This window comes from Calonectris borealis, chromosome 26 (assembly GCF_964195595.1).
Source record: "Calonectris borealis chromosome 26, bCalBor7.hap1.2, whole genome shotgun sequence".
Lineage (NCBI taxonomy): Eukaryota > Metazoa > Chordata > Aves > Procellariiformes > Procellariidae > Calonectris > Calonectris borealis.
Genome location: NC_134337.1, coordinates 8369016 through 8392759, shown reverse-complemented (window position 1 = coordinate 8392759; position 23744 = coordinate 8369016). Strand labels below are relative to the sequence as shown.

The following is a 23744-nucleotide window of genomic DNA, read 5'->3' as shown; positions in this document are numbered from 1 at the left end:
CGGCGCACTGCGCCGGCGTCACGTGTCCGGAAGCGGCGGAGATGCAGCGCGCCTTTTCCGGCGGCGGGTGATGACGACGTGCCGGGGCCGGAAGCCGGAAGGCGCTCGGAAGGGTGTTCCGCGTTCGCGGGAGCGGCGGGGGGGGGGGGGGGGCGGCGGCGGCGGGCTGCGCCGCGCCCGCCCGAGGCGCTGGGAGGGCGATGACCGAGTACAAGCTGGTGGTGGTGGGAGCCGGCGGCGTCGGCAAGAGCGCGCTGACCATCCAGCTCATCCAGAACCACTTCGTGGACGAGTACGACCCCACCATTGAGGTGAGCCGAGGCGGGCACGACCGGGCCGGCGGCGGGAGGTGCGGGGCCGATCGCGGGCGGGGAGCTCTCTGTGAATCGAGATGGGAGGGTGCTGCTGATTTTTTTTTCTTGAAAAGCCAGATGTGAGATCGGAGTGCACAGGACTAGAAATTCTGGGAAAACTCTCTCAAAGATTCCTTGCGTATTCCACGTCTTGCTTTCTAAAGCAGAGCGTAGGCAGCCAACAACGGCAACAAAAGACTCACCACCGATCTACGCATATTGTAGTTTCTACAGTCACGATGTTGTAGTGATGGTATTTATAGCATTTTTTCTGCCTACCAATTGAGGAATTTCTTACGAAGAACAGGATTTTTCTTTTTTGTAAGAAAGCTTGAGGGGGCTTAGAGTAACGTTTTAGATGCTGATAGTTTTAGATATCGATATTTTTTGATTGAGGAGGTCTAGAAAAGCTGTTCTGAATCATACTCTTCTTTATTATTATTTTTATTTTTCCTTAATAACGCCTAAGGTGGAAAGAAGTAGTACAATGTTTTTCTCTAACCTAAAATTCGCTTGTGTATTTTGCAGGATTCGTATAGAAAGCAGGTTGTTATTGATGGAGAGACGTGCTTGTTAGACATTCTGGACACTGCAGGACAGGAAGAGTATAGTGCCATGCGCGACCAGTACATGAGAACTGGAGAAGGATTCCTCTGTGTTTTTGCCATTAACAACAGTAAATCGTTTGCTGATATTAACCTTTACAGGTATGATCTGGGTCTTCACTACAGGGAGGGAAGACTGGAAAGGGCATCAGACCTATTTGCTATTAGACCCTAATAAGACTAAATAATAGAAAAATATTAAATCTCCCACTTCTTTCAGAAAGTTTTTCAAGCTTATCTGCATTCTGTGTCTATATGTTATTAGTCATTTGAGAGTGAGACAGTTATCTGGGTTGTGGTGTTAATCAAATGATACTTAGAGCATACAGAACATGATCTCTAAGAAAATGGGTAAGAAGGCAAACACATCTGCGTGGAGTTGTACATAGACTAGACGATAGTGTACAAAGTTATTAGACATACTGCTGTAGGTTAGAACCCCTGAGGTCCTGTCCAGCTTTACTAGACGTTTTTGTAGCACAAGGTTGTTTGAATACTGAACTGAAACAGCTTTTATATTTAGAAAATAGCTTCTTTTTTTTATTTGTCTTTTTAAAGAGAACAGATCAAGAGAGTGAAAGATTCAGATGATGTGCCAATGGTGCTAGTTGGGAATAAGTGTGATTTGCCCACAAGAACAGTAGATACAAAACAGGCTCAAGAATTAGCAAAAAGCTATGGAATCCCCTTCATAGAGACATCTGCGAAAACAAGACAGGTAAGATGCTTCCATTCTTGGTCTGACTTCTTCCTGTATGCTAAATGCAGAATGGTCTAACATTTTCCCATGCACTTTTTTCTTATCTTCAGGAGTAAGCATTTTTTAATCCATATGCAATTTTTAGCTTTTGATTTCCCCACTCTTAACTTGAAAGAGTTCTGCTTTTATCACGGGGCTAGGTCAGTACACAAATCACTTCACACTTGTGCTGATTTTCTTTCAAGTGGGTTGTGTTCATAAGAAGAGGAGAGCTTCATCTGCTCTTCCTGAGAAGTGGTCAGGCTGCGTGGTTAGTCATCCCAGACCTGTTCAGTTTTCTTGGCTTCTTAATGAAGGCCAATTATAAGATTATGTTTTAATTCCCTAGACTGGGCTAATAGACTTTTTCAGAGTTGCATTGAGTATGTGGCTCTGTCCAGTCAGCCTGTGTTCTACCTACATCAGTGTGGAATGAAGCAGAAAAGGTGCAATTATTAAGCAGCAGCCAGAAAATTCTAAGAATTCTAAAACGGTGGTGACTAGTCAAGAAGCAGCTTGTTTCCCGCATGGGACCTCTCTACAGTTACAATTTGCCTTGTTTCTTTTAATGGCTGTTAGCCTGGATGTTTGCCTCAGAGGAGGAGTTAAGAGTGTAAGTGGAGAGTTTTGGACATAAGTGCTAGTTTCTTCCTCTTATGAACTATGGGATAAGTTGGCTACTACTCTTCATGTAGAAGTATGTCTTTCAAATACGTTAAGGGATCCTGTGATGGAAAGAGCAGTGATCTCAAAAGCTTAAGGAAAGAAAATGCTTTATCTGGATCATTTGCATTCAGGGTGTGGAAGATGCTTTTTACACACTGGTGAGAGAGATCCGGCAGTACCGGATGAAAAAACTCAACAGCAATGAAGATGGGAATCAAGGCTGTATGGGATTGTCTTGCATTGTGATGTGATAAGGTGAGCTGTAATTTAAGTTTTTCATTGGTTTCTTGACGGTATGTCTTTCAGTTGTTGATAAGCATGGCTTAGAAATTTTAGCTGCTATAGGTGGGTTTTTTCCCTATTATACAACCCATTGATACCCAGAGATTTAGATCCTACTATTAATTATTTCTCCAAAATTTTTTTTTCCTTCTAAGTAGATAGCAAAGCTTAAGAAAAAGAAATTTTATTCACAGCAACCTTTTAGCTGTAGCCTGTGGATTTCCACTGAACTGGTAATTGTGTGATTTTCTGTATCATTCTTGTCTGTCTCCTTCCTTTGGGAAATCATTTTGACTCTTTGGAGAATGTGTAATTTCTGTCTTGTACACAAGAAACATCTGAACTAGAAAGAAGAGTGTGCACAATTCTGCAGTCGCCATTTGCTGATGATTGATTGACTTCTGCGCAGCTTATCTTCAGCTGTGTTCCTCTGGAATATGCACTGTTTGAAGATTAACCAAATAAAATAATGCGAGTAATGAAATTTATGAGTTCCCCAACCGAGTGAAATTCTTTTCAACAGTTACCTAAAAGATGTTGCTCATCACTGTAAAAACAGGTAGACCAGTTCAGGATTTGTACTACACTGTTGCACTGCACATCCATCACAAAGTTGGACAGCAGCTAATTAGAGATGCCTTTCTGTTCCAGATGCCAAGAATACGTGGTTCAGATGTAGCTGCTGGACGAGTCTCAATGCTACTGTATTGCATCTCATGCTGATGTCCTGCAGTATTTTGGTGCCAGTGACCAGAATCTTCATACCAGTTAATTAGCACAAGGTCCTTTTCTGTGCTCCATCTGAAGAGAACATCTATGGCATCTACCTCCTTGCTCAGCTAATGGAGCAGTCACATCTCTTGATGTACTGGGATTCTTTTCTCACTGTGTTATCTGGGTTTGTTCAAGAAGAAAACCAGTTACGAGAAAAGTGAACTATAGAGACTAAATGCTGTGAAAAAGATGACACTTTACCTCTAGAGTAAAAGCTAGAAGTGGTGTTTGTCCCCTTTCTATTGGATTCTGATTTGCAGTGCTGTCAGAGGAGTGGCAGTAATCATTGCTTGGCAGGTAATGTCAGAAATGGTTTTGCCATCATGAATGCTCCTGTCACGTGTCAGATTGGTATCTGCTCTCTGTGCACCCGTACAGCACATTTGCAACATCTCCTGTGTGCCAGGAGTACCACTTAACTGATTCTTCATTTTCTGTAATAAAAAGGAGGTGTCTTTCCTAACTTAAGTGCCTGTTTGCTAAGAAGATTTGAAGTTGTCCCCTGTTCCCTTGGGTTGAGGAAGACCCCAAGGAATTAAATTCTGGAATAAGAGCTCATTGTCTTAAGCAGGCAAGTCTTGTGTGGGTGATCTCTTTGCCTGAGAGGATACTAAAACAGGAATTAGTAGGCTGGAAGATCCAGCAGGCACTTGTAAGACTCTTGAACTAGGGAGGGGGACATACTGCATCTGTTTTTTACTTTCTTTGTAGGTGGAATTGTTTATATTCTATATTGTTTTTCTGCAGCATTCAGATCTCTTCTGAGTTGGACCAAATTAGTCAGCTGTTCATTTTTAACATTAACTGCCAACATTTATGGGCAGCTTCTCAATAGTTAATCTAGAAACTGGAGGTTGGTTAGTTTGGACAGCTGTTATTGAGCTCTGTCTGTAACTTGCAAATTATTTTATTCTGAATTATTTTCTTTCCACCAGACTGTAAACATAGTCTCTTCAAAATGTCTCTCTGTAAAATGTAGTTGGAGAGTCTCCTTGTCAGGGAAGGAGTGTGGGATTTCAGGTTGACTGCATTTGGTGCAGTGGTTGTCACGGACTTAGTATGTCCAGACTGAGGGGAGAAGGCAATGAGCTGTAACAAAAAACTGAGCTAGCTTCTGATTGCAACATCCTTGCAAAATGAGGAAGGAAATGAGTTCAGTGATGACCACGCAGAAGGTGTATGATCTACTGATGGGAATTCTGCGCTTGTTCTAACAGCCTCAAAGTATGAGAGAATTACTGCATAAGCTGTGTGAGTTCTTCCTAGAACAAAAAACATTGTCACCTCATATAATTGGGACGTACAAGTGTGGTCACTTTTGGAAAACCTACCAATGTTCCTTGGAACTTCCCTAGTTCTTGTGCTGCTGATACTGGATTCTGTTCTGTGTGGTCAGACAGTATATCCCACAGCAAAGCTGAATTCCCAGTCTGGTGGAAGAGTAATGAGCCTTCAGCCAACAGAGGGAGCGTTCAGTCAGTCAGCTGAAGCAACGTGAGCAGAGAAATTGCAAGAGGCTTGATTTCAATTTGTTGGTGTCAGATTCATACATCTTAATTTGGAGTTCTCAATTTCAAATGGAAATTAGAAATCAGTAAATACTGAGAGAAGAAATTGTTCCTTTTAATATTGCTTCCTTCACTACTTACATTCTTAATTCTCTTTTTGGAATGAAGAGAATCAATCAGCATCACGTTTTCTTTGTCCGTGATAATCCTTGTAGTTACTTTTTGCAATTTATTTTACCCTTGACTGATGTGACACTGATAAGAATTAAAAATACAATATATTTATATAAAACATAATTTTCCAGCAACATACACAATGGTGGGCAGCATTATGGATAGTATTGGCTGTGACTCGAGTTGAGTTTGTTTGAAGATGATCTCATGCCTGCAAGTTAAACGTGACACAATTACCATCACTGAAAGCTGTCACGTCTGTAATCAGCAAGCAGTGTTTTTCTTTTATGTGGTGCAAGAAGAGAAGTTATTTGTGAAAGCATTCTTTGAGCACTGTGGCAGGAGATGACTGTCCGCTTCTAAAGAGATGGGTGACACACTGTTGTCCACTTAATAAAATTACATGTGGAAAATGATAGCTTTTGGGATACACATCTGGTCACACAGACCCGGCGTTTTGCAAAAACAGCAATGTGGCGTTTGCAGTATGTTTGAATGGTGACATCTTGTCATCCGGGCCTATGTGTGTTTTTTACTTATTTGGGAAAATGAGGAGTTTCTTTCCTGGTAAGCAGGATTGCAGTGTTCAGAGCATGACTGCCTGCTGCCCATGGCCACGGGAAACCTTTTGCACTGGCATTTGATGTCTGAAGGTTCTGTGGTCAGGTATGGAAAATTATTTCTTTTGGATGGAGGTTCATCATAATAATTCTCTACATTGCATGGCATGTTCTAGTTGTCATTAAAAATGTACTAGCTGTAACTCCAAAAGTTGTGAATTCTCAGAATTGTATGGGAACTGGCAGATGCATCTACTTTCTCTTCAGTGTTCCCTTTCTCTTGGGCTGTATAAAATCTTACAAGGGAAGAAGACCTGGTAAGGATAGGTCAGTATGCATTTCACCTTTGGAACCTTAGAGGAGGATGCATCAGCTTTTAGGATGCTGCAGAGCTGACCTACACAAGTGGTACTCCCATCTGCATTATTTTAGGTTCAAATCTAGCGAGTGATACAAAATCAGGGTGTTGTACTAGTCATGGGTATGAAGTAAATGGTTGTACTTTGTTTCTAGCTATCTGAGAGATATCTATCTGATATAGCTATCTAAGAGAACCCTGATTTTGGTGGCAACTGAGAGAGAACTCTGGAAGGACAAAACCCCAAGAACTTCTGGGAAACCTCTTTAGAAGATAAGCACAGAAGTTTTTGCACAAGAGAGGTCCCTGGAAAAGGTGGTTTTGTAGATTCAGTCCAAATGTTGTTATTTAGAACTAACAGCACAACAACGTGTTAGTGCCAAGCTAACTTTACTATCCTGACTGGGAAGAACAGGCATAAACAACTTTAAGGTAAAATATTAAAAAAGGATAAAGCTCTTGTTCAAAAATTACAAGTGCCAGAAACTGAAATAAATGTTTCTGTTATTATGGACTGAGAACAGCTGTTTAACGAGGTAGTATAACCCTGTGGCTTGTTACTGTTAGTGTCCCCACTCCATGGTCTTATTCAAACAACAGTGCTCAAATTTTGTTCTTGCTGTCATCAGTAGGACTTTGCATAGTAACCATGATGCTTAAGCCATCATAATTTTTAGTACAGTTCAATGACTTGGAATTGGATTTCAAGCAACTTCAGGCCTATGGGGGGAAGGAGGGTAGTGGAAGTTTGAATTACATTCTGATCCTATATGTGGTCCTCCTTTACTCCCCAAACCTTGAGTGACTGTTTGTGTATAACCTCCAGGATGGTAGGGAACTGTTGGGATCTGGACTTTTTACCCAAGGGCTAATTTGTTGTTACTTTGTATAATTATTTGCTTTCAATAATGCATCTCTTTTGGTTTGAATTGAAGTAAATTATTTTGCTTCTTAAATAACTTTTTTAAAGAATAAACTTTGAATTCTATGGTTGTTTCTTTTGTGGTATTGATACGGGCATGGGATGCACAATTGGCTTACAGAAAGCTTATAACAATGCTGTCTGCTTTCTCTATGGGATCTATATTTATGCAAATTGTCACTTCTGTAATGTGGCATGAACAGCCGTATGTTCACTACAGCATATACATTCACGAATAAGCAGTGAGAGTGGCTTTAAGACATACCGTAGGCTTGTTCCAGAGTCCAATTTTAATGACTTCACCAATCTGTGCCATCAGTATTGAGTCTCTATATTTGCAGTGGGGTCCCTCATAATATTTTTGCTGACTTCGCCCATGGAAAGGATGCTTGCTAAGTCAATAAAAGGGGGAGGGGAAATTTCATTACCTGGTGTTCCAAGAGTGAAATCAGCTTTAAAGTTATTGCTGTGTCCAAATCATGCTTTCTGTTAGGCTTTTAGGTTGCTTAATTCGATCTTCTAAAATACTTCCCTGTTGGCTTTCCTCCTGCAATAAGGCAAATTGCGTAGGACCACACAGTAAGTGTGCTTTAAGTGTGTTTCTCCTAAGACGTTGTGTCAGGCCTCTGGAACCCAGAGTCCAATCCATTTTCTGTGCAAGGAACTTAAGAATATACTCCTAGTAACAGGGGTATAAAACTCTTTGCACTGTGTAGCTGCAGTAGTCACTGCCTGTTCCAAAAGGAGAGATTCAGAATATGAGTACAGATGGGTGCTTAAAAGCAAGGGGTTTGTTGTCTTGTTAGGAAAGCTTCCCTCCAATATGATTGTTATCTGTAACAATCTGTTCCTAGAAACTAGTTCACACTTTAAGGACTTACTGACTTTTGTTGCATACTGGAGCAGAAGCTGATACAAACAGCCCTAGAGGAATCTGTGTAGGGAATGACTAAGAGCAACGTGGGGAAAGAAGAACTTGCTGAGGCTCTTCTTAGTGCGAGGTGCTGTTGGTCAAAGGCACAGCACATCAAGGAGTGCCCTTGTGAGTTTCCACATTACCCCCTCTCTATTACTACTTTTCTTTTTCAGGAATTGAAATCATTTTCTAGCAAAACTTGCCCCTAGGCTTCTGTTTGGACAGCTACCCCTGTGATATGGCTGCTCTGCTACGCGAACTAGAAGAAGATCCTGCTAAAGACCCTAAGCTGCCAAATTTGTGGTGTGTTTGGCCGTTTTCCTTTGGGTAGCCTTAGGTGGAATGAAAGCAGCTCAGAGATAAAAGTGTGGGGTTTTAGAGTCACTCTGAAGCCTCTGGGTGTGAATCACTCACTTTCCAGCTGAAAAAGAGTGGGAAGATGGCTTGTTTGTATTCAATACTTCGGTTTAAAGAGGCTGTAGATCTAACTTTAGCAGAGCATACCCAAGCTGTACTCATATTTCTACCATGAACCCAACTAAGTTGACCCTGTAATTTAAAAAGCTAGGGGATCAAGAGACCTCTTGAGGAAGATGACCTCTGCACCCTAAAGGTTATTTTTGGTTTCATATGTGAATCCCAAGATCTTGATATATCCAGAAAGGTTAGGGGCAGATACAGTCCCTATGGGAGAGCAAACAAGCAAAAGCCAGTTTCTATTGACCTTAAATGAAATATTTAAACAATAATGCAGTGTGGGGACTCACAAACTGGGGAATGAGTAAGAACAAGAATAATTCAGAAACTGAAGACTGCTGTCAGCATGAGAGAAGAGACCAGGTATTAGAGGTCAAGATTGTAACAGCATCCCAGCTTTGCCCTATTGGCTGCACCTCTGCATGTCTGGGAGGGAATAAATTTATATTCTTGGAGAATATCTGGGAAGTGGGGCTAAAACTCCCTGAATTCTGGAGGATTTCTTAATTGTAACTCAGCATGTTTTGAAGTTGTGCACATCAAGTAGTGATCTTTCAGAGAGAGATTCTGGATGCTCTGGAAATTATCTCAGCTGGAGATGCTGCGCCAGGTCTCAGCTCATCTGATTTCACTGACTAGTTGTGCCACAAGCTTCCCGTGCACCTATGGACAAAATCTATGACTTGTTATTTCTAGCTCCGTGTCTTATGCAAGTAACTCTTTCACTTATTCCAGCCTTCTGGGACAAGGCCTTTTCATAGCCATTCCTACAAAATAGAGCACAGGAAGCCCTTACATGCACATATAATTCCAAACAGTGTTGTCTTTTCCAGGTGTGCTAGTTTTTCTGTTCCCTTCAATGTTATGACCAAGATCACCTTTTAAATCAGCAGCAAGACTGTGCTGACTATAGCCTGGATGCTTTGCTTGACTTGTCCTGATTTCAGTGCTGTTTTTTAACTCCGTCAAGAAGTGAAGTATAAACAAACAGGAAAAGACTTTGTTTCAAATCAAAAGCATTGTATCCTTCTGACCTGTTTAGGCTTACCGCTTCCCATCACGAAGCTGAGTAAGAAGTTGAGAGTCACCCTGGCAATATGCAGGGCACTACAAATTCTGGCCATTTCTTCAGACGGGAGCTGTTTTCCAGCTTCATGTGAGAGATCTGAAGTACGTTTGAGGAGACCCTAAAGGACTGGGTACAGCCCTCAATGCCTGTATGCTAGAAAGAATATCCTTAAACAAGCCGAGAGGTACTTCCCAAACTGATACCCTGCTCTACCAGATCCAAGCCACCATGTGTTGCTTAAGGGAGGAGTTTCTTGCCACACCTTGGATTGTACTAAGAGCTGGTCTCTGTAAGATACGCCTTGATTATGGCTCACCACATACAGAACTGAATATCACCTTACTATTATGATACAAAGTTTTATAAAGGCATTTCCTGAAAAGCTCAGAAACAAAATATAGCTCCTTGTACTTTCCTTTTGTTTGTTTGTTTGATTCAGCTGGGAAGATGCGAGGACATCTGTACAACTCCTGTTGCTAAAATCCACTCTTTCAAGTAGACCCCTCTCTCAGGAAAAACCTTCTCTGAATAGCGCACCGGTTGGTGAGAGCACCTCATTTGTACCTATCCACTGCTCCTGTTCTGATGAGAACATCAGCCCTGTGCCTTAGGGATTTCCTTTAAACCATTGGTTCAGCACAGAAGACATCAGTTTTAGCCTCTCTTAAAAGACTGACTTCCACAGTCCACTTTAGAAAGGTGCAGCTGTCCTAGGAAGTAGCAATCTGGCCAGACATCAGGTGAAACTTTACTGAATGTAAAATGAAAGCCTAGCTGGGGCGGGGGTGGGGGGTGGAAGTTAAATTTGAGTCCTGGTTTCACCTGTTTCAGTGCAAGTGCTTTTGGTTGCACTTTAAATAGTCTCATAGGTGACCTTTTAGAGTGGAAGAGTCTAATTACAGGGACGGGAAAGCAGTAAAATTAGTGTTAGGCTGTTGTGCAGTCAGTCAGCTACTTGTGCTCTGTTACAGTAGGGTGTTACTTGAGGCTCTGCAAACTTGCTGCAAAGATGTCACGGGTGAGAATTCCAGGTAGGTCTGAAAGCAAGTAGTGAGACAAGGAGCCGCAGGGCAGGCTTGTTAGCCTGCAGCCTCTGAGATTTTGATGGTGTGGTATCTTTGCAGTCCAGGGGACTGTGCTAGCGGCTTTGAGCGTTTTTCTTCCTGCTTGGAGACATTTTTGGATAGTGCAGCAAAGAAATAGCGTTACTGTTTAAATCTTGCTCTGCTCATACTGAAGAAGAATGTTGTCCCTCCTGCAGTGTAATGTATCCTGTAAATGTATCCTGTAATGATACCATTAAATCAGTGTGGAAGGGATCAGAGGGATTTCAGGAGTCTCTGGTCAACCTGGCTAAGCTCAGAAGATGTGGGGTGTTGCAGTCCCGAGGGGATGGGGAACACAAGCTGGGCAGCAGGAGTAGGGCCAGCCAGGCTTTGCAGAACGGTACGGAGGGATATGTGACTATCATTACAGAGCCCTGAAGAATATCGGCACCAAACAGTTCTGGTAAGAGCACGTTTAGAATTGCAGTGCTGTGTGGTGTGATAGACACTGTCCTAGTACGTGAAGCTAGTATTAAAGCCTGGCCCTGCAACATCAGTGGGAGTTTGTTGACCTTCATGAGTGTAATTTTCATCCACTAAAGAGATGAAAGGTCAAACTAGGCATTTCTGGGATGCTTAGTCTGCAAATGAATACGCGGAGTTCAAACGCCAGGAGAGTATGTTCTGCAGGCTGGATTTTGGGAAGTCAGCAGCTGGTGACTTGTGATGCCAGAGCTCCAGTCTGAATTTTCTGGGTCGGATGGAAAGGGCATGAGTTGCACCCCCAAAATGTTGGTGCCACACTGTATGACCAGGAGTGAAGATCTGTGGAACTGCAGCGTCTCAGCTGTCTGACCCTGTTAGTGAATAAGTGGAGATGTGACCATAGGGGGCAGGTGGATGAAACTTAGCATCTTTGAAATGACCATCCATCCTGATCTTCACAAAGGATGGCAAATCATGGACAAAAAATAGCAAAGCAACCCCGGTGCTCTGAGTCACTGAAATATTTGTGTTCTTGTTAAGGCTGGAGAATGCTGTTCTGCCCTCTTAAGTTGTTCCTATGCTCTTCTGCATCCCTGCGCCTGGACACAGGTGTAGGGAGAGACCTTCAAAGACAGCTCAGTCTTATTAGATGACTAGGTATCATGTTAGTTGCTTGTAGTGTTAACTGAGGTGATCTAGGTTCTAGAAAATGCTGTTCCCCTTGGACAGCTGCAGGGAAACCCAGAGACTGCTGTAAGGCAGATCTGCCAAAGAGCCTCAGGTTGGATGGTATCTGCAGTGTGGTTCATTTATGCACACACCACTGAGGCTGTATTGTGGAAGTCAGCACTGAACTTGCATCTTTGTATTGTACAAAGTGACAAGTACTGTTGTTTCTTTTGTACGTGGAAGGCTTTGGCTGAACTTGTACTTTACTAATCCCTTTTTAATCACTGATGTGATGATTAGGCAAAAAGGCTTAGATTTTGAAGGGCTGATCACATCTGGTTTTATTTTGTTTCTGTTCTATCTCAAACAGCAGAAGGCAAAGGTGAGTATTGCTAGGCTTTTTATATGCTCTGCTGTGTTACTGCCGAGACATGATTATTGGAAACAAACAGCAGTTACCTGATCAGGGTGATCTTTCAGCAGTTGGAGAAGATGCTGTTTCTCAGCAGTGCTAGCTGTGCCCCTCACTGTTTCATGGAATGGTTCCAGCTTTTTGGTCCTTTGATATATGAAGCTGCTATTTTTTAAATATCATCCTAGTACCCCTGAGCTCCTGCTTAGGAGATAAACTTTTTTTTAGTGGAGTTCCTTCCTCTGTGGCAGGAAGGGAAACATTTTGCAATTTCCCTTGCACCTATTCACACCTTTGTTGTTTTTTTGGGTTTGGTTTTTTCTTTTTTTTTTTTTTTTTAAAAAAGAGATCCAGCCTAAAGTAACTTTGTTTGAATGCATCCTGCTCTTAGTGGATTTGATCATGAAGCAACAGATCCAATGCTTCATCTCCTTTATTCAGGTTGAAGTCCACAGTATGGTGCCCTTGCCCTCTTTTTCCTACTTCATGTTTGCTGAGGCCTTATGTGTCAGCGAAAACATTTCTTGCTGAGACACCTGTCATCCCAGAGTCCCTAACAGTGGGCAATAATGGCATAGTGCAAAAAACTGCATTTTGTCTTCTTTGATGATACAGCAGCTTTACAGCAACTTTTGTTAGTGAAATCCTGTTTTTGTGACATTGCACTGTTGAGAAATAGACCTAGTGCCAGAATTTTTCTGTGTGTTTGTAGCTCAGCACAAGCCCTTTTGCCTTACCATATTACAGCAGGGAAAGGAAGCCCTTGTGTCTGACATGTCAATGGTGTGGTCCATCTTTCAGCATCGATCCTCATGCTGTGCTATCAACTGCTGGCAAAACCTGCTCGATTAGTGTCCATATGCTGCTATGCAAATGTGTGCTTCCAGGAGATGTTGCCAGAAGAGCCCTTAGGTTCTTGTTTTATGGTATTTTGTCAGCAGTGGAAGGGCTTTTAACCTTCTTTCTCCTACTTCATATAGTTCCAGCCAACCTTGTGTCAATGATGACTTTCATAGGGCCATATTAGCTGGCACCTTTGCAGCATGCTGCACATGATGGGCTGACAGGGGCCTAGTACACATGATGGTTCCCTAGCTAGGAGCTCTTCAGCTGCACTGTGATGGTGGGAACTAAGTGCTTGGGCTGCCAGCTCTGTCCGTCTCCATCTATACCTCTGTCTTCATCCTGACTGGATGCCTTGTGGAGCAAGTGGGTCTTGGACTTCCTAGAGCTGTAAGAGCTCTGCCAATCTTCCCCTCTTCCCCCCAGTGCATGCTTTCCTAAGTGCCCTTCCCAAGGACTTGCTTCCTTCTGGGCCTTTTTGCGCTACTCTTGGACTGTGGGTTGTATTTACCTTTTCTGGTGTGCTAGGGGTGTCTAGGTATGTCTCCAGCCCACTATGTGTGGCCCAGGTTCTGTAAGCTTGTGGCAAATTTTGGAGGTTGCTGAGAGTCTTCCAGGCAGCATGGAGGTGTAGGTGTCATAAGGAAATGACAGCTGACCATTAAGCTGACTGCAAGGGGCATCTGCCTGTTAGGGTGGCTGGGTGACCCAGATGCCTGTGTAACCCTGTACTCTGCTCCTTCTCCTTGCAGAGATGGATGAGGCAATGCGCTCCTTCGCAGAGAAGGTCTTTGCCTCTGAGGTGAAAGATGAGGAGATCAAGCAAGAGATCTCTCCTTTTGATGTGGAAGAGATCTGCCCCATCTCACGCCAGGAAATGAGAGTGCACATGATGCTTCAGGAGAGGTCTGCCACAGCAGAAAAGCGGTGAGCAACAACCAGGGCAGTTGGGGAAAGGAGAGGAGCATTGTCTGCACATCCCCAGCCAGAGCTGGAAGAAAGGAGGGGGAACATAAATCAAGGTCTGTGAAAACAGTTCATAACACCCATGGGATAAATCCTTGGTAATCCCAGGGCATGTCAGGTACTTCAGGGTTTCCTCTCCAACTGTTCCCACTGTTGGACAGAAAGACACCCTTGGCCTGTTCCCTGGGTGTCAGCACAGCAATGGCCACAAAGCTGTTGGAGAGGGAGACTTGGAGACCTTTCTCTAGAAAGGTGTGACTTCCAAAAACCATGCTTGAAAGTCCGTGGCTACTTTGTGTGCTGTGGCCTCTACTCTTGGCAGTGTTTGTTTAAAGTGCTCAGAAAGCACCAGTGAGATGATTCTTGTTGTGCACAGCTGGAACATGGCTGTGCTACATGCCCTTGACCCTGCACCTGCATGTGGCCATGGAGTCAGGGCTGTTTGCCTGAGGCTTTCCTCCCTGGCAGGAAGAAGCGCCTGTTCCGCATGAAGACAATTGCATTGGCAGTCCCTGTGGCTCAGAAGTCTATAACCAGACTGTCCGCTATTGATGAGGTCATCTCTACCTCCCCCCTGTACCAGACTGTGCCTGACTTCCAGCGGGTACAGATCACAGGGGATTATGCCTCGGGGGTAGGTACCTGCGTGGCTATACCCTTCCCCATGCTGTCTACCACCTCATCTAGTCCCTGCCTGTCCCTCAGTAGTGCCCAGTGTCACAGGAGTCTGTACCAGTGCAGTGGGGATAGTCTGTGTCTTCCAGCTCAGTCTGTGTCTCATGAGCATCTGATGGTGCCCTGCTGCATCCCTGGAGGATCCGGAGCTGAATTCCATAGCAGGAGTCTATGGGCTGCTGCATGCTTCCCATGGGATTCTCCGGACAGGGCAGAGGGGAAGGCATGGCAGGGTAGGCTGTGCTTATTCTGTCGCAGACCTGCTCCTACTTGCACACAGCTATATCTGTCTGAGATCTATGCATGTCACAGAATCCCAGAATGGTTGAGGTTGGCAGGGACCTCTGGAGATCATCTGGTCCAACCCCCCTGCTCAAGCAGGGTCACCTAGAGCCAGTTGACCAGGACTGCTATCACATCCTGTGCTAATTCCTCCTTCTCCTCCACTGCCTCCTATTACATTTGCGCTGCTTCTGAGATACTGCTCCCTCCTGGGCTGGAGCAGATTGCTCAGCTTGGAGTTGCATAGCAGAGGAACAATTAGGGGAAGCTGAAAGTCCCTCCATGCACAAGCACATTCCTTCTGCCATGACTGTAGCTAGCTGCAAGTGCTGCATGGTATTCTCCCATGCTGCTCCAGTCTGATCTCTCTTGACTGCCCGAAACACTTGTCTGTGCAGTAAATCAAAAATTCTTGACACATTGGGTCAGTGTATGTTGTTGGTCCGGCTTCAGTTTCAGCCTGGCCTCCAAAAATAGCTGTTAGTGTTTTGCCCAGGCCTGGCTTCCATTTCAGTGCCAACTACAGTTTGCAGTGAGGAATGTAAGTGGAGATGACAGCTCGAATTCATTGGTTCTAGCATGAAGAACTTCCCTTTTCCATGCCTGGGACTTTGCCTATCATCCCGTCTTTGCCCTGCTCAGGCAGAGCAGTGGGAGGGAGGGGATGATAAGGTATGTATCTTGCTGTGAATAAAATCGTCCTCTTTACATCTTGGTGCACCAGGGTATTTCTCAGGCAGCTAGGTTCCAGTTGTGTGGTTGCATTCAGCAACAGCCCTCTTGCAGGTGACAGTTGAAGATTTTGAAGTTGTCTGCAAAGGCCTGTACCGTGCCCTGTGCATCCGGGAGAAATACATGCATCAGTCTGTGCAGAGGTTCCCCAGGACCCCATCTCAGTACCTGCGTGCCATCGAAGGCGAGGTCTGGAGGGCGAGTGACACTGGCCCAGGTACATCTAGGCACGTGGAGGGTCTTCCGCTCTGGCTTCAGCATGGGGTGGGCAGGGGTCAGAAAAGGGTTGCGGAAGTGCTCCACAGGGGAGTCGCTTGCCCAGGCCTCCTTTTCAGTGTCACAGTGGTGGGGCTGTGCCTGCCCTCTGCGTGGGGTGGAGGAGCATGGCAGGCCTGTGGGGTTTTGGCTGGCAGCCTGTGCCTCATGGTATTCTCCTTTTGGTCCAGTGTTCACCCCACCAGTGAAGGATGGACAGGATCCCTTTGAAACTGGGAATCTCGCCACGGACCTGGGATACCATGTCCAGATGAAGGATGGGGTAGTTTACATCTATGGAGACAAGGCAGCAGTTGGCAGAAACAAGCCAAAGGACCTGCCCTACCCCAACCTGGAGCACTTCATTGATGACATGAACTTCCTCTTGGCCCTGATTGCACAGGGGCCTGTGTAAGTGCACAACCCAGCACTGCTGGGTGCAGCTGAACACGTCCTGCCTCAGCAGGCAGAGGGAGGTCAGGGCAGAGCCAGGGTTGGCCCTCCTCTTCCTGGGAGGAGGGAAGAACCCGCTGATGATGTACCTGCAGCCTGCTGGCTATCAAAGTGTCCTTGGCCCTTGTCAGCCGTCTTGATTGGGGTCTTAAGCGAAGTCAGCATTCAGGGGTTGGAGACATGTCCTGCACATATGCTTACACCTGGCCAGGCCTTCCTTCGAAGCTCTGTAATAGAGCCAGGGGAAGCACCTTAGGGAAGCAGGCCGGGCCAGCATGAGCTCCTCCACCTCAAGTGAAAGCTGCATCCCTGTGTTTGACGGGCCATGTGTGGAGGGGTAAGGAGCCCAGTCACTGTTCTGCCCTTTGCTTTCACTAGTAAGACCTACGCTCATCGGCGCCTGAAGTTCCTCTCATCCAAGTTTCAAGTGCATGAAATGCTAAATGAGATGGAGGAGATGAAAGAGCTGAAGAACAATCCCCACCGGGACTTCTACAACTGCCGGAAGGTAAATGGCAAGGCTTACAGCCCTAGTGACTCTGAAGACGAGCTGTCTTGGTGCCTTCCTCTCCCTGAGATCTGGATATTAGAGTCAAGGTCTGTGGCACCTACATTGTTCCTGGTAATGGGATGGTGCTGACTGGGCTGCTCTTGGCCTAGGCCTATTGTGTTCATCTGCTGGGCTGAGCCGTGCTCCCCACACAACTTGGGCTCCCCTAAGGGGCTTGTTAGCCTCCCTGTGATGGTACCCAAGCATCCCAACTTGAAGCTAGATAGCTGTCCCTCTGGTTTCTCAGGTGGACACACACATCCATGCTGCAGCCTGCATGAACCAGAGGCATCTTCTGCGTTTCATCAAGAAATCATACTGTGTGGATGCTGACCGTGTAGTTTATGATGCCAAGGGCAAGCAGCTCACTCTGAAACAGCTTTTCCAGCAGCTCAATCTGCACCCCTATGACCTGACAGTGGATTCCCTGGATGTCCATGCTGTAAGTGGTAGAGCATTTACTGTAAGACCACTCTTGGGTCACTCTCATCCACCCCTGTAGGCATGGCTTTTCCCCTCCCTGTGTACACATGACACGTTGTGCATGTTAGTGTTTGTGGCAGGATGTAGCAGCTCCTGACTTTCCCATTTTGGGTTGTTTGGATCAGTCCCTGCTCAGCTGGTATGCTTGGACCCAGTGTGTGTGTGTAGTATTTGCCCCTGATCCTCCCTACTCCAGGGGCGGCAGACATTTCAGCGCTTTGACAAGTTCAATGACAAGTACAACCCTGTGGGTGCCAGTGAGCTGCGTGACCTCTATCTGAAGACGGAGAACGCGATCGATGGCGAGTACTTTGCTACCATCATCAAGGTGAGAATACAGGGGAGGAGAGAGCAGTTAAGCTGTAGTGCTGCTGTGCCCAGGGACTGGACACAGGGACTGGACATGCAACTATCTGTTCTGGTTTGCAGGAGGTTGGCTCTGATCTGGAGGATGCCAAGTACCAGCACGCGGAGCCTCGCCTCTCAATCTATGGGCGATCAGCTGAGGAGTGGCCCAAGCTAGCCAGCTGGTTCAACAAACATCGGGTCTATTCCCCCAACATGAAGTGGATGATCCAAGTACCCAGGATTTAGTATGTGCTGTGGGTCTGAGAGAGCACTGTGCCTTACAGTGCACTATACCGTGTTTTTTATCCTGAAGAGATTATGGGGACAGTGGGTCATGTTGTTCCTCTACTAGCAGCTAATCCCTGTCTCTGTCCACAGTGATGTGTTCAGGTCTAAGAATTTCCTCCCACACTTTGGGAAGATGCTGGAAAATATCTTTGTTCCTGTGTTTGAGGCAACTGTCAATCCTCAAGCCCACAAAGAGCTAAGTGTCTTTCTACGCCACGTGAGTGTCACCTGATGATGTTGTCAGGGTGTGGTGAGCACTCATATTCCTGTTTGTGCACAAGAAATGGGGTATTGGCCCTGACATGGAAAATGTCATCAGTAGGCTTGTGGTCCTGCTGCCACATTCTGGAAAAGGGTGTGTGTGTCCAGAAGTGCCAGGAGGGGTTAGACTCTCTGAGGTGGCTGCTGTGGGGCTGTGACAAATGCTGCTTATCTCCTGGAGAAGTGGTTTGGTGTGAGCTTTATTTCTAGCCCTTGAGAGAGCTTGGGGGTTTGTGAGGAGCAAGGTCTGCAACCTTGCCCCTGACTCTGCTCTTGGGTGGGGCAGGGGTACAGGCTACAGCTGGGCTATGGCAAGCTGCAGTGGGGCAGGGTGAGCCAGCCTACCTGGGCATGATGAGGTGGGGAGCTTTGAGATGCAGCTTTTTTGTTACCTTGCCAAGCAGATCACTGGTTTCGACAGTGTGGATGATGAATCCAAGCATAGTGGACACATGTTCTGCACTAAAAGCCCGAAGCCAGAGCAGTGGACTTCTGAGAAGAACCCATCCTACACCTACTATGTATACTATATGTATGCCAACATCCTGGTGCTTAACAACCTACGCAGGTGAGGCCCAGGATCTGCTAAGGGACCTGCGATGGGCTGGCAGAAGGGGGGTTGCCTCATGAGTTGCTTCAGCTCTTTGATTGTTGGTGTGGAAGAAGTGGGGCCCTCCTTGCTCTGCCACCAGTGTAGTTTGGAGCTTCATGTCTCAGAGCAATCCAAACATTCCTCAGCAGGAAGTGTGATGGACTGGGTTGAAAACTTTGGGATTGCAGAGATCCATCTATTGTGTGCACAGAGGAGAAAAGAGAACAAGCAATGTGCTCCTAGGTCAAGCTGGATTCTTGGGGATCCACTGGTAGGGGCAGAGCTGGACCTGAAGTCAGGGAATCTTGCATCACATGCCACCTAACACTGCTGCTTGCCTGCTCTGAGTCCTTCTTCCATGTGCCTAGGCAGCGTGGTATGAACACGTTCCTCTTCCGTCCACACTGTGGAGAAGCCGGGGCCATCACACATCTACTTGCAGCCTTCATGACAGCAGATAATATCTCCCACGGTCTCAACCTCAAGAAGGTAAGTGGAGTACTCTGCCACAGAGCAGCCCAGGCATGGCAGAGGAAGAGAACATGTTCACAGCTGGCCTGCACTGTAGCTGACAGTTGGTTGTGCCTCTGCTTTAGACTGACATAGACAGCCTGGCTTCAGGCAGATGTTACATGATTCTCGGGGTTTCTCCAGGCGCATTTGGGGATGTAGCTGAGAAACGTAGATTTCAGGGGTTCAGCCTCACAGACCTATCATTGGGTATGTCTGTTATCATCGGAGCCAGCAGAGTTCTGAAATCAGACAGGTTTGAACTCACTTGGCCTCTCGTGCTCCATGTGGGCCCTGGAGGACTGGAGGATTGCTAGCTTGCCTCTCTTTTCTTGCACCGGATTTCCTGGCTGGGGCACTGGGCTGATCTGAGGAGTGACCTCGGGGAGGTGGAGGGTGCAGCAACTTTATCCCTAACCTGGCACCTCTGCTTGTCTTTGCAGAGCCCAGTGTTGCAGTATCTCTACTTCCTTGCCCAAATTCCCATTGCTATGTCCCCACTCAGCAACAACAGCCTCTTCCTGGAGTATGCGAAGAATCCATTGCCTGACTTCCACCAGAAGGGCCTCATGGTGTCCCTTTCTACGGATGACCCCATGCAGTTTCATTACACCAAGGTACAGTGTGAGCTGATCACCTCCTGCTGTCTGAGCACTGGGGCTGGGACTGCGTGGGCCTCCTTTTTCAGGGAAGCCAGCAGCATTTGCATAGGGTCCAGCATGCTGGGCTGTCTCTGGGACAGCCCTTGCAGCAGCTTCTGGCATCTAACACAGCCTGTGGCTGCAGGAGTCCCTGATGGAGGAGTACGCCATTGCTGCCCAGGTCTTCAAGCTCAGCACCTGTGACATATGTGAAATTGCCAGAAACAGCGTGCTGCAGTGTGGCCTGTCCCATGAGGTAGGTGCCCTTCTGGGGAGGGTGGGCTTGGCCCTGCCCGCCTGAGAACGGGGATGAGGACAGCAGCTGTGTCTGCGTGCTAAGGCAGGGCTTCTCTGCAGGGCCTCGAGGGAGGGTCTGGCAGCAGCCAGCCCTGCCCTCGGGTGCTGCCAGCAGGGGCGTCTGCTGTCAGTGCCGCTGCCCTTGTCTCTGGCAGGAGAAAGCCAAGTTCCTGGGTGAAAACTACCAGGAAGAGGGGCCCCACGGCAACGACATCCGGAAGACAAACGTGGCTCAGATCCGCATGGCCTACCGCTACGAGACCTGGTGCTACGAGCTCAACCTCATTGCCGAGGGCCTGAAAACCGACTAAGGGCGTGGACGGAGGCAGCGGCGCAACCCGGGCGCGGCGGGGGCGGGACCGGGCCTGCCCCGGGGCGGACCCGGGCTCTGTGGGCCGCGGGGGCGGGGCCGCGGGCTCTGCGCAGTAAAACCCGGTCTGTGAGCAGCTCCGTCTGGCCTGCGGCAGGGGGCGGGGCTGCCGCCTGAGTGACGGCCGCGCGAGCCAATGGGCGGTAGCTCGGTGCGCGCCGGGAGCGTCCTGCGAGAGCGGGGCCGGGGCCGGGTCGTGGCACCGGGTGAGACGGGGCGGGGGCGCGCGCGCCGGGTTCCCGCCGCGGGGGAGCGGGGCCGGGCCGGGCGGCGGGGGGGCCGTGGGGAGCGGGCCGGTGCTCCTTTCCCGCGCCCCGGCACCCGGGGCTCTGGACGGGCGGCTCGGCCCGGGGGGCGTTAGGGCTTTCCGCGGGCTCGCAGTCGCGGTCGGGCTCGGAGCTGCTGGACGGGACGCGCCGGCGGCGGAGCCGGCCGGGCCCGGGTACTGGTGGCAGCGGCGCGAGGCTGCGCGGTCCGATCGCCGCCGGTCCCGGCCCGCAGTGCAGAGCGCTGCCTGCGCGGCCCCAGCGAGAGCCTGGGACTGCCGGGATCGGTAAGGAAGCGCTGCGGCGTTGTTTCCCGGCCCTGAGCGGGGAGGCGAGCGATGCTGCAGCCAGACGGAGGCCCCGCTGGTGCGCGGCGTGCCGGCGGGGTGGCCGGTACTCGCCGGTCCCCGGCTGGGGCCCCGCCGGCCGCAGAGCTCTGGAGGCCTGTGGCGGGGCCCGTGGCAGGGCCGGCGGCTCTCTGTCCCGAAGGGTCCCCGTGACCCGGTCCCCGGGCACGCAGGGGAGTGGCGGCTGGACCGTTTCCCTCGTGGGCAGGGCGGGGCAGGGAGCGAGCGAACGGAGCTGAGCCCACGCAAGGAGTAGGTGCCTGCTCAAGCCCACCAGCTGCCTTAGATGAGTCACCAGCCTCGTGTTTTGCCACTGTCCCTCGTCATGTCCAGCCCGGAGAAGAGAAGGCTCGGTGGGGGATGGTCTTATTAATGTAGACAAATGCCTGGAGGGAGGGTGCAAAGAGGACCCAGCCAGGCTCTTTCCAGTGGAGCCCAGTGACAGGAACTGAGGTGATGGGCACAAACTGACACACGGGAGGTTCCTGAACATCAGGAAAAGCTTTTGCACTCTGAGGGTGACTGAGCACTAGCACAGGTTGCTCGGGGAGGTTGTGCAGCCTCCATCCTTGGAGTTATTCAAAAGCCATCTGAACTCGGTCCTGGGCAACTGGCTGTAGGTGGCCCTGCTTGAGCAGGGGGTTGGACAAGGTGACCTCCAGAGGTCTCACCTCATCCACTCTGTCATTCTGTACAGAGTTTCTTTAGAGCAAATTATTTACTAGTAGGCTGTGATGTTTTAGATAGTGCTAGATATTTGTGCTTTGTTGCACTGAGGTACGCAGGTCTGAGTACCTTTCTGGCAGTGCTGTCCTAGGGTACAGGGTGTAGGCTGGCATGCTGGACCAGTCTCCCCTTGCCTTTCCCGGTTCACTGCATAGACCCCTCTGTTCCAGCTACCACGGTTGAACGCCGCCTGTCTGAGTGGGCATCTGGCTACCATGACTCTGATAGAGCCCTAGTAGTGGTGGGAGATCTTTCTCTTGACAGCTGGAACTTGCATCAGCCCTAATGACGGAGAAAAGTAGAAGAGGAGTTGCAGGAAAAACAGCCCCTGGAAATGTGTATTTGGGCAATGGTGTTTGTGGTTTCTGCTGTCCCTGTCTGTCAGAGTTACAGAAGGGAGGATGAGTGAGTGGTGACCTTGCTGCATGGGAAGGGAGAGTGGAGCAGAGAAATGAGAAGCTGCTGAACAAGCTCATGTGCTGCACTTTCAGGGCTCTGTCAGCCGGAGGGTAAGTGCAGGAGTTTGGTCCAGCCGTCCGCTAGTTGCAGGCGGGCAGGTGAGGGAAAGGTCCCAAGCAGGGTATTTGCTAGAGCGATGGAAGTGTCCTGACCAGGGTCAGGAGCCCAGTGGCTCCCCAGGAGTGTGAAGTGTCTTTCAATCACTACTCAGACTGGTTGTCCCTTCAGGGGCTTGCAGGCAGGATTGGGCGAATTGCTTACTATCTAAGCATTTAGAAGTTAAACTCCTGCAGGGATAGGATGTGGTGAGTGAAGAAATGGACCCTGAAAGATTTTGGGTGCCCTGTCCGAAAAAGCATGTCTCTTGGGCTGTGTGCTCCAGTTTGCCTTGAAGGGAAGGCATGTGCAGAGAATGTCTGAGGGTGTCGGGTATGGGGGAAATAAATGGTGGCAGTGGCAGCCTTGTAAAACATTCCTGCTCAAAACAGCTGGTTGGAGGATCTGTCCTGGAGTGCTGAGTCCTAGCACTGTGCATTGCTGCTTGGCAAAATTCTTATCTCTGTCTTCCAGTATGGATGTGGCTCATTCCCTGGAGCTTTGGGAACATGTTATCTGGATGTGTGTCTGAGAGGTCTTCTGTGGCCACGTTGGTCTGCACGCTCTGAACCTCTTGGGGCAGCTGCCTCCATGCTTCTGTAACTTTTCCAAAGGAATGAGCGGCCAGTTGTTGTGGCCCCATACAGCCTATCTGTGGTGGCCCTTGTAACATAAAGGTGGTCGTGGCCCTGGGGGAAGCCTGGAATCTCACCTCTGACAGTTGCACCAAGAAACGGCTTCGGGATAACTCATGTTTAACTTTCTCTCTGTTCCCACCTTGGGTCTTGGTGCTTGTGTGAAGCTGCAGCATTCCTGGGGCATGCAGCCAGCCTGTGGTGTGGTGTCTGAGTCAACTGCTGTTTTCAGTATTGCTAACCTGAGCATTCAGATACTGAGTCAGGTTAAAACCCCACGACTTTAAAATAGTACATTGTGGGTTATGTCCCTGTGTCCATAAAAGTCTTCAGGGCTTACGTGTTTAGTGTGGTGTTTTTTTTTTAGCATGGGTAAAAACTTACTTTCAAGAAGTTGAATTTCATCACTTCAGAAAAAGACTGAAAGTTGAAAGATCCAGATATATCTTTCTCATCAGTACAAAAGTCTTAGGACCCATGGCAGAGGTCAGACTTAACCTCCTTTTGCCGTGTAATTAAGATTTGCATCACATTTACTGTGTCCAAAGGCTGTGCTCTACATGGCCATGTATCTGATGAGGTGGAACTCCATTCCTCAGCATGATATGCAGAAGCTTCGAATGAGTTAATAACCGCGGTTGCTTTGTATTGAG

The 23744-nt window shown here is 48.0% G+C and overlaps 2 protein-coding genes across 5 annotated transcripts in view; both read left to right on the top strand.

Moving 5' to 3' along the window:
• Positions 1-60: 60 nt before the first annotated feature.
• Positions 61-7007, top strand: NRAS (NRAS proto-oncogene, GTPase). The gene is made up of 5 exons (XM_075174345.1): positions 61-311; positions 882-1060; positions 1517-1676; positions 2495-2618; positions 3297-7007. Exons 1-4 carry the CDS (start codon positions 201-203, stop codon positions 2612-2614), a joined length of 570 nt encoding a protein of 189 aa, XP_075030446.1. The 5' UTR covers positions 61-200; the 3' UTR covers positions 2615-2618; positions 3297-7007.
• A 6606-nt stretch (positions 7008-13613) lies between these two features.
• The window catches only part of LOC142093292 (AMP deaminase 1-like), a 33574-nt gene continuing 23443 nt past the window's right edge, over positions 13614-23744 (top strand). The window contains exons 1-14 of one of the 4 annotated variants that reach the window (XM_075174335.1): positions 13614-13786; positions 14294-14459; positions 15569-15731; positions 15961-16180; positions 16601-16730; positions 17020-17214; positions 17452-17583; positions 17685-17848; positions 17982-18108; positions 18557-18720; positions 19113-19233; positions 19698-19871; positions 20041-20151; positions 20348-20638. In XM_075174335.1, coding sequence (XP_075030436.1) covers positions 13614-13786; positions 14294-14459; positions 15569-15731; positions 15961-16180; positions 16601-16730; positions 17020-17214; positions 17452-17583; positions 17685-17848; positions 17982-18108; positions 18557-18720; positions 19113-19233; positions 19698-19871; positions 20041-20151; positions 20348-20503 — 2196 coding nt within the window. In that variant the 3' untranslated portion in view covers positions 20504-20638. The other 3 variants (XM_075174332.1, XM_075174333.1, XM_075174334.1) reach the window with 3 other exon arrangements.

Excerpts from the sequence above, each read along its gene's own strand:
- NRAS (XM_075174345.1), top strand. The coding sequence starts at position 201 with ATGACCGAGTACAAGCTGGTGGTGGTGGGAGCCGGCGGCGTCGGCAAG. Across the intron at positions 1,061-1,516 it reads GCTGATATTAACCTTTACAG|AGAACAGATCAAGAGAGTGA; the intron begins GTATGATCTGGG and ends GTCTTTTTAAAG. Across the intron at positions 1,677-2,494 it reads CATCTGCGAAAACAAGACAG|GGTGTGGAAGATGCTTTTTA; the intron begins GTAAGATGCTTC and ends ATTTGCATTCAG.